This window comes from Ammospiza nelsoni, chromosome 3 (assembly GCF_027579445.1).
Source record: "Ammospiza nelsoni isolate bAmmNel1 chromosome 3, bAmmNel1.pri, whole genome shotgun sequence".
Classification (NCBI taxonomy): Eukaryota; Metazoa; Chordata; class Aves; order Passeriformes; family Passerellidae; genus Ammospiza; species Ammospiza nelsoni.
In genome coordinates this window covers 104395852-104408903 of record NC_080635.1, presented here as the reverse complement: position 1 = coordinate 104408903, position 13052 = coordinate 104395852, and the positions used below count along the sequence as shown (strand labels likewise).

Below are 13052 nucleotides of genomic sequence, written 5' to 3'. Positions count from 1 at the left end.
TCCATCTTTTTAGACTTACAATAAAATAACTATGAGAGCAAATCAGCTTTCCAAAAGGCTAGCTGAACTACATTGGTATATAACATTACATATGGTAAGTAATCCTATTAAAGCAATGAGACGCTATAATAGAAAAACTGTTCTCATCTACTGGAGTTCAAAGTGAAGTAAGGTACAGACAGAAGGTAAACTCTCAGCTGTTGTAAATTATCACAGCTCATAAAAGCTTGCCATTTTACACCTTCTGGGGAATCTGAACTTCAAAATTATACAGAACGTTCCTTCCAAGTATCTAAAAGAAAATTATAAGTAAAATTCAGGCTTTCCCAAGAAAAGTTTACATTTCAACCACTTTCTCAAAATGGGAACTAAGAGAAAAATTAGGTGTCTTAATCAAAATCTGTCCCCTCAGTCTGTCCAACTGAGTCTCTTTATTCCACTACCAAAAATCCAATGGAAATGTTGGTGCTTATGCCACAGAACAAAGTCTGATGATATGCAGGTATCTGAACGCGAGGACAAAACAATTCCCTAAGTATCATCTGCCAAAAATACCTGAGGTATTTTTGCAGCTGAAAAGTGCAAGGCAATACAGGCCATAAACACTGCATCCTTTCTTAACCTTGGAGAAAGACAAAACTGTCCCACAGTGTGCTTCAAGAGAAGTCTGATCTTGTGTCATCAGGTCCTCAAACCACAGAGGAGTTTCCTCCACAGTCACTTGGAGCTTCGCTACCAAGGCAGATTTACAAATGTCCTTCTCACACCCAACTGGTTCTTCCACTGTGGTAGAAGGGGCAAGCAAGGCCCTGTGCAACCCCTCTCAGTGACACTCCACATGTTCAAGCATGTGTTTAAAAGCTGAATGAGCTTGCATGCAGCTCCTATTGCAACACACTTCACAGCCACCCCACCACTCACAGCCTCTGTTTTCTGTGCACTGCAATGGCTGTCACACCTGGGAGTCTACGCACATTAAATAAATGAGCTGGGAATGATCACAGTGGAAAGCCTCTGCTTACTCTCGTGTTCAAGGCAAAATTTGTTTTAACAAGATCATCAAAAAGGAGAATGCAAAGCCAATGAAACCAGAGCAAAGCAAATCCAAAATATGGCATCCAGAGACTCAATCTTGATTTTTCCAGAGACACAATCTCAACTTTTTCCTTTGAAACAAGTTCAGCCGCCGAGACTTAGAAATGACAAGGAAATCAATCTCCTCACCATAAACATGTTGCATCTAGGTAAAACCTTAACAAAGGGAAGGCCTGGTAAAACCATGGCTTAGGCTGTTACCTCTGCTAAGCAGAAAAGGGAAAGTGACTCAGCTGAATTAGAGGTAGAAAAACAAGTTCTGTAACCATTGTGAGTTCACATCGTGGTGCATAGTGGTTGGCTGAATTATGCTTGCTATGATTTAAAACTGTGGAGCTGATAAAGGCCAAACTGCTTAAAAAGGCCAGGTTTTTGCAATAAAGCAGCTCTCCTTTGCCCTGCCTGGGGACTCTGTGTCACTCTGCATTGTCACATCAACATTCCTAAGATGTAGCTTCATAGGTCCATAAAACCTACCTCTCTTTAATAACTGGATAAAATGGCAAGAAGCTCTGAGGTAAAAAACTTCTTGCTGTTCCTTTTCAAATGCATCAAAAAATGCTCAAGTTTGGATCCTCCATCATTTGTTGTGATGGTAGAACCAACATTGCTAGGTGCTTTATATCTGATAAGTTTTCTGAAGCTGTAAAGAGCAGAAGCTTATCTCTTCATAAACAGAGTTGTTTAACTAGGGCTCTTAACTGTGATTTGATTTCAGTTTAAGGAGATTAGGGTTTATGATAGTATTTATCTTTTCTGAAACAGGGTAAGGACAGAGAATGTGGGAGGTGGAAAAGGACCTACCTTCAGCAGCCATCATTTCAAAATCTAGAATTGCTCATTTTTACTTTTAGAGAAAACACTCAGGTTGATGTCAAATGCATTGGAACTTTACGTAGCCACATTCAGCACTAAAACAAGTGGCTGGTACATAATTAATAAGTGGAAAAGACAATTTTTACAATCTGATACACACTGTTTTTATTGCTATTCCTCTCTTGCTATTTTCCCCTCTGAAATATATTTTAGAAGTGTAGCGGCTCACTCCAGAGACAAGAATCTACAAGCTTTCATCAGTAAAAAATTGTTAGAAAATGAAATAGGCACAAAATTGACAAAATTCTATAAAAATGCAATTCAGCTCTGTGAAAATTATTCTAAATGGTTCTTGAATGTAAAAGGATTCCTATTCCTTTCTTCCCTATTGTTAGGGTATTATTTTCTAGGGATTTAATGGGCAAATCCAACAAATCACAAAAAAAATGTATCATTTTCTATAATAATCTTTACAACAGCTATACAGGACTTGTATGTCATCAATATCTTTGGTCACACACAAAAAAGTACTTCAAAGCACATGCTCTCCTTAGTTGGTTTATAAATATGCATGTGTTCAACACACTATTACTTCAAAACCTCTGATGTCAAATTTTCCAACCAAAATCACAGAATAGTTTGGGTTGGAAGGGACCTTAAAGATCACCTAGTTCCAACCCCTGGTCGTGGACAGTGTCCATTAGACCAGGATGCTCAAAGCTCCATCCAACCTCACCTTGAACAGTGCCAGGGATGGGGCATCCACAATTCTCTGCCAGTGCCTCACCTCCTCACAATACGAATTTCTTCTGTATTTCTGATGCAAACCTACTCTTTTTCCATTTAAAACCATTTCCCCTTGTTGTGTCACCACATGTCCTTCAAAAACGCCCCTCTGCATCTTTCCTGTCTGCCCTCTTAGACCCTGAACAGCTGCTATAAAGGCTTCCTGAGGCCTTCTCCAGGCTGAACAACCTCCATTCTCTCAATCAGTTTTACTGACTTTAGTTTAATCCCCACATGATGGACTTCAGATTAGCTCACTGCTTAATCAAATGAGTCCTGCATTAATTTTTCAAAATCAACTAATTGTTCTAAGAAAGCTATTTCTTTCAAAAATTGACTTAAACATTTTGAACCACATTTGTAATTGTATTTGAGATCCCAAAAGAATCTAATGAATTGGGAATGTCAGAGCTTACCCACTATAAGATTAAAACAAACATTAATTTATTATATAAACCTACTAAATAATATCTGAAGCAAACTAAAACATCTGTAACTGCTATAAGATAAACCTTGTAAAATTACATCCTATAGCTTCACTCCAACATTAAAATAGGCTCCACCCTAAAGGAACACTTTGAAAGCTCTTCAGCACAGATTTTCACTTCAGAGACTGTGATCTTTCAATCTGTCATTACTATCCCATATAGACCTTTAGCTTGGAAGCCACTTCACAGGAAATCTTCTTAAGATCTTTTTGACAAGTGTATTTGTCATAATTTCTTCCATTTCTCCCTGGCACGAGGGAGTCCGAAGTGATCAAAGGAGTAAAAGGAACCCTTTGTCACAAGGCAAGGAAACACCCAGCTCTGCAGCTCACTTGCACATCTGGAAGCTGCCAAGGGTGTCCCAGCTGGAGTAAGAAAGGCTGTGCAGGAGTGACACAGCTTTTCCATCTCCTTGCCTCCTCACCTTCCTGGAGCCACAGTGTCCTGATCCTGGGGCGGGAGCGGCAGCAAAGGGCACCAGCTACTGAGATCTCAGCAGCTGTGCTGGACCAACACACCTGCTGCAGGTCTGGACACACAGGTGAGACTTCACTACCTCTAACTGGGCACACTTCGGGCACTTGACCCCAGAACAGGATTGCAGCTATCTTAACACATTGATGACCATGTGCACGGATTCAGGAAACATGGAATTCAATTTTCTTCCACCGTCTTCTTTGGCTTTGTGGTTACAAAGTAATGCTTCTATCAGCTCCCAAAGGAAAATCTGTTGAAATACAGAACTGGGAATTCTCAGAAGACATTCTAATTTCCTATCATTTTCCACACGCTTAAACCCATTGGAAACAACGTTAAACAGCTTTACCAAGGTTTTGAAAGAGTAAAGATTACTAACATTTATATCTCTGAATGGAAGACATTAACTAAGATAGTAACAACAGACTGCCATATTTGATCATCCATGGTATCTGTGGATTTTAGACTTTATGTTATTTTCTTCAACTTAAAAATTGATGTATATTTTCAACCATACCTGGCTTTCAAAACAGCTTCAGCAACTTTTTTTTTTAATGTAACCACATATATGTGTATATTTATACAATTATACTGCAGATAATATCCAACAGATCTGAGCCACAAAGAGGTCAACAGCCAATACAAATCCCCCCACAGCAGACAAATTCAAACATAGAATGCAGTAACACAGAATAAGTCTTGCTGTGTGCATACCTTGGTGTCTCTTTCTAAATCAAAACACACATCCACTGCTTAGCTGAAGAACTGACCTAAATCCAAGAGCTGTGAGCACAGCAGGCTTCATAAATACTGGTGTGATGCTCTGTGCACTTCTGAAGGTAATCTGGGATAAATAAGTTGAGGCAACATTACTGTAGGACAGCAAGACCAAAGTCATGCTCTCCAGTAATTCTCCAAGGCTCACAACAACAGCAGCAAAATAATCAAGTTTTCTGACATGTATCAAAAAGAACATTAGAAGAACACACAGTTGCTCCTAGCATAGCTTTAATACTGGAAATCACTTTCTCTATTGTTATACTTGATAAATAACAGTAAATATATTAGCTAGCATTCAAAAAACAGGAAACTTTTTAAAGTTCAGAACAAAAGCTATATATAAAGTTCACAAGATATTACTGTAAAGGACAAATTAGGAGCCCATTTGAATTAAACCAAAGTAGACAAAGGGGAAAGGTGTTTCATAAAATAAAGGAACAGTCCAGCAGGGACGGCACGCATCTTCCCTATAAGCCAAAGAGCCATTACTATAACAAACGATACAGAAATTATATCAGGAATAAATAGTGTGTGACCTGAGCACACCAGCTGAACTGTGTGAGTTCCTGCTGCCTATACCCACTGCTTGACCCTCTGTTTGTGCATGAACCCTGGCCAGTCTGCAGTGCCAGTGGACACCAACCTCCTGCAGACCTTGGGCCACAGCTACCAGCTTGGCCTACCTATGATGGATGTCCTACCAATTCTGCACATGCCTTATAAAAATTAATCCCACCCAGTCTGGAGAGATTGTGAGAAATACACCACTGCACAGAGTCAATTCAGGTGAGATACCTATGTTTATGAGGATTAGACTAAGGAAAAGGAAAGCTGCAGCCTATCAGAGGTTATGTGTCCATACTAATTTTATTTGAGGGTAACTGTGTGATTTTGCTTGCTCAGCATATCATGACACAAATAGCATAACCATCACAGATGTAGTACACTGGATACTGGTTCTCTGGCACTTTTATGTAGACTTCCATGAAAAGGGTAGAAAAAAAGAGGTAAAAGTACAGCAAAACACGCATGGGTAATATGTTAATTTTCTCATTTAGTCTCACCTGTTCACCTCAGATATGCCTCAAGCCCCTTTTTTCTCTTCTATGCCTTTCTTGATTAGAGGTTGACAGCCACATTTTAGAGAGGTTTCTGCTTAGGGTAAATACTCATTAGGAACAAGCATCAGAGTAGACATTATTTCACTTATTGCCCAAGAGAGCACTTAAGCTTATTTCTTGAATAGTGAAAGGCTAATATACTGCTTAAACACAACATTGATTACTGAGGTGCTTTCCTTCACATATATTTTATGTTGTTACTTGTTTGGCAGTAAAACTTAAGTTCACATTTAGCAAGGCACTTAGGCCACATTTCATTAGAATATATATATACCCCTGAGAAAAATTACTTATACTCTCTCCATATGAAAAATTGCTCTGCAATACCAAAAGATTGACAGAAGAAAAAAATCAAGTACTGATCTGAAGGAATGGCAAGCTTGTACCAGAACATGACAATCCACTTTAGACACTGCTGTTCTGCATAGGTAAATGTGTGCACCATTGCAGATGTATGGAAGATGTCTTTGGATCTGTCATCAGCACCAAACTGTTCCATCATAACAGGCTGCCACAATGTGTACATCACAAAATTTCCTACAGCATTGAACTGTGGGATTTCTGCAGAAGAAAAATTTTGGTCCTTCACAAATGCCATCAGGAAATCCAAAATGGAGTTCAAGCGTAAAAAAAGGCTGTTGAAAATAGGGCACAGAAGAGGATAAACAGGACTGTAATAAGAAAACTGGATTTGTACACTTATTATTTTTATAAAAGATACACTACAAGCTTATATTGACCTATAACACTGCAGTCTTCTTGTCCTTCATTCTTCTGTTTATTCAAGCAAAGACACTTCTCCAATACAGAGACCAAACACTGTTTGTATTTGTTTCTGCACATTCACAGGGATAAAAGGAATAACTAGCATTACACTTTGACACATGGAACATACTACTTCATGAATACAAGTTCAGAAGTTACACACAAGGAATTTAACAGGGCTAGAAAGTCTCAGGAATGCCTTGGAAAAGGCACAACACATTTGCATGCATCCTAACGGAATAAACCACTCAAGCAGTTTTATCTACCAGCTTTTCCTAGATTGCTTGCTTATCAGTTGATTACCAAGTAACCAAGTTGCTTAGCTAAATAAAAAAAAAAAAAAATAGAAAAAAAAAAAAAAAGAAGCCAAAGAAAGCCAAGGGAAAACTTCTAACCTTGCTTCTGAAGAAGTATTGACAAATACTAAAATTGACCTGCTTTTATTGTTAGCTGCTTAAAAATTATACGTATCCTTTAACAATCTACTTAAACAGAAGCAGGGATGGAAGAAAATAATCTATACTCATCTCACTTAAGATTTTTTCCCATTTATGATTTAGGAGTCCACCTTGGATCAAGTGCAGTATTTAATACAGAACCATTTGACCAATCTACTGCACAGAGACAGAATAATCCAGTAAATATTTCTCTCTCTAAGCATTAGTAGGATATTTGAAATATGAATATTTAAGCCTCATGACACTGAAGTTTCTAATAACAAATATAAGGCATAATTATATCTAAAGCTAAATTAGTTTTTTACTTAAATCTTTAGCTTGCTTTCTACTTGGTAAGGTTGCAACAACAAGCCATCTACCACTATATTTCTCTGGCAAACTTGTTCCATCTTACAAGGTTGGTTACTTTTTCAATTACCAAGGCAAAGAATTCACCTGCTTCCTTAAAGTACAGCCAATGAATCTTTCTTGTAACGGTCAATTATGAAAATATTCACTTTTTATTTCACGATAAACTAGACATTTATGTCTCTGTCGTGACTGCTTCCTGTGGAAAAAAAGAAGGGTGCTTCACAGGTTGTGATGAAGAAGAACAAACCAGGAAAAAAAGGTTTTTTCCCTCCACCTTCCCCATGATTCTTTCCTTTGTTTAATTCATTTTTTTTATTTAATCCTTTTTTTCATGTCACTGACTTAACTTTACACATTTTAATGCAGCTGACAAATAAAAAAATTCTTATGTAGAAGAATATTTTGTAATCTTACGTGCTGATAAACTGTAAAAATCAACATGAAAACATATCTTATGTCAATGAATAATCATAATTACTGTCTTAGCTTACCTAAGAAAGACCTGTTTGAAGAGGCTCATAAATAGATCCAATTTCACAGCCTACACAGGCTTTCTAGTGGGGCTTTTGGGTTTTTGTTTTAAGAAACACATCACTTCAGTCTTTGTCTATTGTCTCCACTCAAAATAAGACACATCAAGCCAAAAAGTCTGAAAAATCAACAGGAATTTCTGTAGTAGTTGGCAGTAACCCACAGCCTATTACACTGTCACTAATATTACCATTTAACTTTCTCAGACTTGGTTTGTTCAGTTATATTTCACCATACTCACTAGAACTAGCCAATTGTGAATTGGTTGCCTAGAAAAATATAAAGTATGACAGGTAAGAGCTGCAATCATTCATTTAAATAATATTCAAGCATCACTCCATATGCACCTTTTGATACATTAAAATAACCACCTTAATCTTTAAGTGCACTAGGACCAGATCACCCAGTGGACATTGGGAATTCAAACTGGCATAAAAAACTGTGCTCTGCAGACAGTGGCACCCTTTCCAGAGGTTCTCTGAGGGAAGTTTTAATTTTTGCTTAGGGCTTCATGGCAGCCCTACCAGCAAAGGTGACTTGGGGACATGCTGAATTCATATTGCTGTGACACGCAGCCATGTGTGTGTGCAGAGGCCGCACTAGTCGCAGGTAAGACAGATAAATCAAGTGGTAGCATCCCCCCATCAGCTTTTCTATTATCTGCCCCACTTTGTGCAAATTTCCTCCAGCTTCCCCAACACCTCTTGCTTTGCTGTTCTTCCTTAAGACATAGGATGGGGATTTGTCAAAGTCAATGAGCACTTTATTACAGTGAGAGTGCTCAGTAATGAACAATTCAGCAATTTAATGAGATTCTGTAGATCTGTCTCCAGCCTGTCCATCAAGTTTCACTTCCATAAAGCACCCTGACACTAATCCTCTGGCATACCCAATCTTCACCCTGGGCTGAATATTAGATTCTTCCATGGTATATTGCATTACCACTATAACCTTAGCAAAAATGATGAACTTAACTACACTTGAGGCAATATAGCTGGTCTGATTTGATTTTCTTCTATTGGGTTGACTATGAGGGAATTACTTATTTACTAAGATAAAGCAAGAAACCAGTTTCTTATTGCCTTCTGAATGACCAAATTGGTTAATGTTTATATATGTCTTTTAATCCATTCTGGGAACCTGGAATATTTATAAATATATATTTATTCCTGGTTTTTACAAACTGAATTAAAAAGATGCATGCACATTTTGCCTGCAGCAGAAACCTAGTTTAAAAAAAATTCTTCGGAACAGCAGTAGTAACCTTTAGAGAGGGAATTATGATAACACTTAAATGGACAGTGTGGAGTTTGTTGTCACTCAGAAAGCAGCATATTACCTATCTCTGCCCAGTATGACCCTGCAACAGAAACAGAGGCTTTGTCACATTTGTCTCATGAAGTGTTCATTGACTGGAGTGCACACAATTAATAAAATTACTTCTGAGTCTGAGTCTTGCAGAACAGGACAGTTAGACAGGATTTGAAATCTCCCACTTCCCAAACATCATTATAGCAGATTTTGAGTGAGTATTAAGTTATACTTGAATAGCTTCCCATAGAAACTCTTCTAGCAGAAGCATACCCAAGCATGTAGCTAGGGGATTCCACTGGCTCTGCAGAGAAATGATGATGAAACCCAATCAGCCAATCACCCATGCTCCATGCATAAACTTGTACATCAGAACTTGCTTCTGATAAAGGGAATATGGGCTAGGGCTCCAGAGCAGTGCGCCTCAAAAACCTAAACCAAACAACCCATCATCATGTGTAGTACAGGCATCCTCCAGGGACTAGGACAGGAAAAAGTCAAACTTCATTTTGGTATTTGCAGAAAATATCACCTTTGTAACACACTCTATAATGTAAAGCCTCAAAATTTTGGAAAAAAAAATGCCTGCTACATAACTGAAAGGTTATGTTATGTCTTCATACTAGTTAACCTGACATTTTTATTTTTTAAAGAATAAATATCTTATCCTGCATGACATTATTCATCCACAGAACATAAAGCATCCCAATGATGAATATACACTTTACACTTTGAGAAATTGATAGCATCCAAATGTAGTTATCTCCTTAGAATAATCCAAAAGATAAATAGATAATAGGGGTTGAAAAATAAATCAGTTTTCTGAAACACAGTCTTCTCTGTTTGGGTAATGTAACCCACTTTCTAAAAGGAATGCACAGGTTTCTTTTTAGCAAGTTTCCTTCTACCTTGAAATACACTGAAATACTTTCCTCTCTAAAACATGACAGCAAAAATGAAACAGAAAGATATCTTTGGGTAATCAATATTACAGAGATTTCCTTCCGCTCCACAGTGAATTTTTACAGACATACAATGGGAACATTTCCAAGGACAAATTTTGGTTTAGTTTTTGTGTTTCTCTTAATAGGCAATGTGTTTTTCTCACATTAGGTTTTCTCCCAGCCCATACACACTAAATGTCACAACACAGTGCTTTTATCTTGTTAATACTTCATGGCTAGCAACTTGGTCCTTTTCTAGATCCAGCTTCTTAAAAGGAAGTGATCTCAGGCTTCTTGCCACAAACCTTCCATCGAAGCTTCCACTCATCTTGGAGCAGTGCTGCCTGTGTGATGATTCTCTCATTTGCTTCAGGCAAAGTCAGCCATGGTGGCCCAAACAATTTCAATGACTATTGAAGTTATGCAGCTAAATTTGTCTGAAGTGAATGAGAGAGACTGCAGAAGCAAGTTTGCCACCAAACTCATGGCACCAGCCTCATCAGAGGCAATTATAATTGAGCTGCATGCATCAGCCATCGCTTCCTATCAAAGAAGTTGGATCTGGAGGAAAATCTCTGTCTGTATTTAAGTAGCAGAAGTTAAACAGCATGACAAATTTCTCTCTCAAACAAAGTAATTGCATTAACACAACACAACATTTTTAGAATTTCGTTTAGAAATTTCCCTCAGTTGTTATTCACAGTTTTTGCTCAAGTGCTTATTCTCCCTCGAGATTGCTCCAGGGTTTCAAAACAACAGATTACTGCTATGGTTTATAGAGTGTCACACATTCTGGTTGTTCACCAATCCCCTTACCTGCCAGATTTGTTCTTCACTGAGTGAAGTGAGTCTATCGCTTTTAAAAACCTCTCGAAGAAGACAGTACGGGAGTGCCAGAACTTCTTCAGGATGGCTCTTCAGTAGCTCAGAGAGATGTTTTACTAAGAAGCCAATGACTGCATTCTCCAACAAAGTGAGGTTGAAAAGATCCGCAAGCTTGTACAGGTCCAAGTAATTAAAACTATTTAATTCCTAGATGGGTGAAGCAAACAAAATACACGTCACAAAAATATCCCAAACCCAAAACAGAGAATATAAAAATCCACAGGTCTCAGATAATGAAAAAAGGTTATTCTTTTGGAGCTGTGGATAAGGAAGGCAGGCAATATAACTTCAAGTTAATTAACACTGCCTCATTCAAAATGTATATGTGTTACCATTGCATATGCAAATATATATGATAGTACTAATTTATATTGCAACTCCTAAGGTTATTTATGCATAAAGCATCTGTAAGAAATATGGATTAGCACATAATATAATAAACCAGCATGATTTACACTGTATGTCAAGAGAGCTCACAGGAGCTAACAAGTGGATTAAAAAAATGCATTTTTTAACGACAATGGTTCGTTACAAAGCAATTGTTTGTTCATTATTTAGTGTTTTGATTGAAGTAGAGCACCTGTGTAGCACAACTTTTGTTCTATGAAACCTCACAAAATACAAGATGTTGAGCAACATTTTATCAGGTATGAATTTTTCTTCATTGAACAAATGAACCCTTTTTTTTCTCTAACCACTGTCATCAAAATATAGTGGATTCCTCTCTCTCCTGGCAGCTGAAAATGTGAGGAGCAAAAGCTATAGTAGCTCAAGGCAGAAAGCTTTGCCCATCCTGCTAACAGATGACCAATATTTACAGGCTAAACGTTTTCAACTTGGCATCCCTCATAAATTAGTACCGAGACAATGAACTACTGCTGTTCTAGACCACACTGCTCCTTTCAGGGAACAGCCCAAGAATTCACCTCTATTAGACAAAAGCACCCAGGGCACCTGAGAAATAATAATCATGTTTACCCATTTTCTCTGTTCTTGCTGCATGCTCACACCTCTCTTCCCCTCTCCTCCGCAATCCCGGTTCTCATCTTCCAGTTTAGCGCACTGCTCCCTATCAGCGCCTTCCCCTGACCAGCCCCATGGGTGAGAATGACAAGGAGCCTCGTCAGTCTCACTTTGCTGGTGAGTTAACGCGGGGACTGGAGCAAGGAAGAGAAACAGACTAAATTAAGTCAATTTCACTTTCACTGCTCCGCTGGATGGAATGGCAGCACCAAATGAAACTGACAAGAAATCTTGTAAATGTCAAATGAGCTGCACGGCTGGCAGATAGAGCAGAGCAACAGGGAAGATGGGAAAGTGCGAAGAGGGGTTTTTTTGGAATGTTTTATGGACTACATCTTGAACGTGTGAATTGGGTGCCTGTCCCGATGACTGTGGAGCTGTTTATGCATATGCAATGGAGAGTGGAGAAAGAATTTTTTAACCTGCTTAGAGGAGTTAGTACTGGAGGAAATGGAATCAAATTCCTGTGGAGGTTCCTGCTTGTTACATAATCTCCCAGTCTGAATGGTTCACCCTCCCCAGCAGAGCTGTACACTAAAGATAAATCTTACTCATTATCTACTTAGACTTCTGCATAAGAGCTTCCCATGGTTTTCTTGGAAGAACAAAGTTCTTTACAGTGTCAGAACAAGCATTAACAGCCATCATACCAAAAGCCACAGCTATTCTAGTGTCAGCCCCTCCTCACATTAACACAGAGGAGGTAAGAATAAATCTGCAGAAAGAAAGATACAAGAATGAATTCTACATGAAAAGTATCTGGTCTGTGTGCTTGCTTGGTGATTTAGTATCTTCAGATCACAGATGGCACCTCACAACCCCACTCCTGTGACGGCCATGCAATGCTGGCAACAACACATAGGAGTCCAATCCAAGCAAACAGCACAGTATTTGACAAGCAGCAACCACAGTTTATTGTCTCTGGCTCAGAAAACTATCTTTTCAAAGAACTCACTGATTGAAAAAATCCCAAATGTCAGAAAGAAATTTAGAAGAGCTCAGACTGTATTTATTGAGCTCTTTTGTGGTCAATGGCTATGTCTAGGGACATAAAAAATAAATAAATAAATAATCAAGCATTGTGAGCTGAGGATCAACAGTCCCACTACAATACATGCCTGATCAAACCCCACTAAGTGTTGGTTGAGAAGGTGGCTTTTAGCAGACTTCAGAGGAGGAAAATACTGGAGGTAACATAACAGGATCCTTATTAGAGAGAAT

The 13052-nt window shown here is 38.4% G+C and overlaps 1 protein-coding gene across 1 annotated transcript in view; it reads right to left on the bottom strand.

Annotated features, from left to right (window-relative positions):
• Nucleotides 1–13052, bottom strand: part of KLHL32 (kelch like family member 32) — a 119196-nt gene that overhangs the window by 28573 nt on the left and 77571 nt on the right. Inside the window, exon 6 of the mRNA XM_059468336.1 lies at nucleotides 10740–10955. Coding sequence (XP_059324319.1) covers nucleotides 10740–10955 — 216 coding nt within the window. The remainder of the gene's footprint in view (nucleotides 1–10739; nucleotides 10956–13052) is intronic.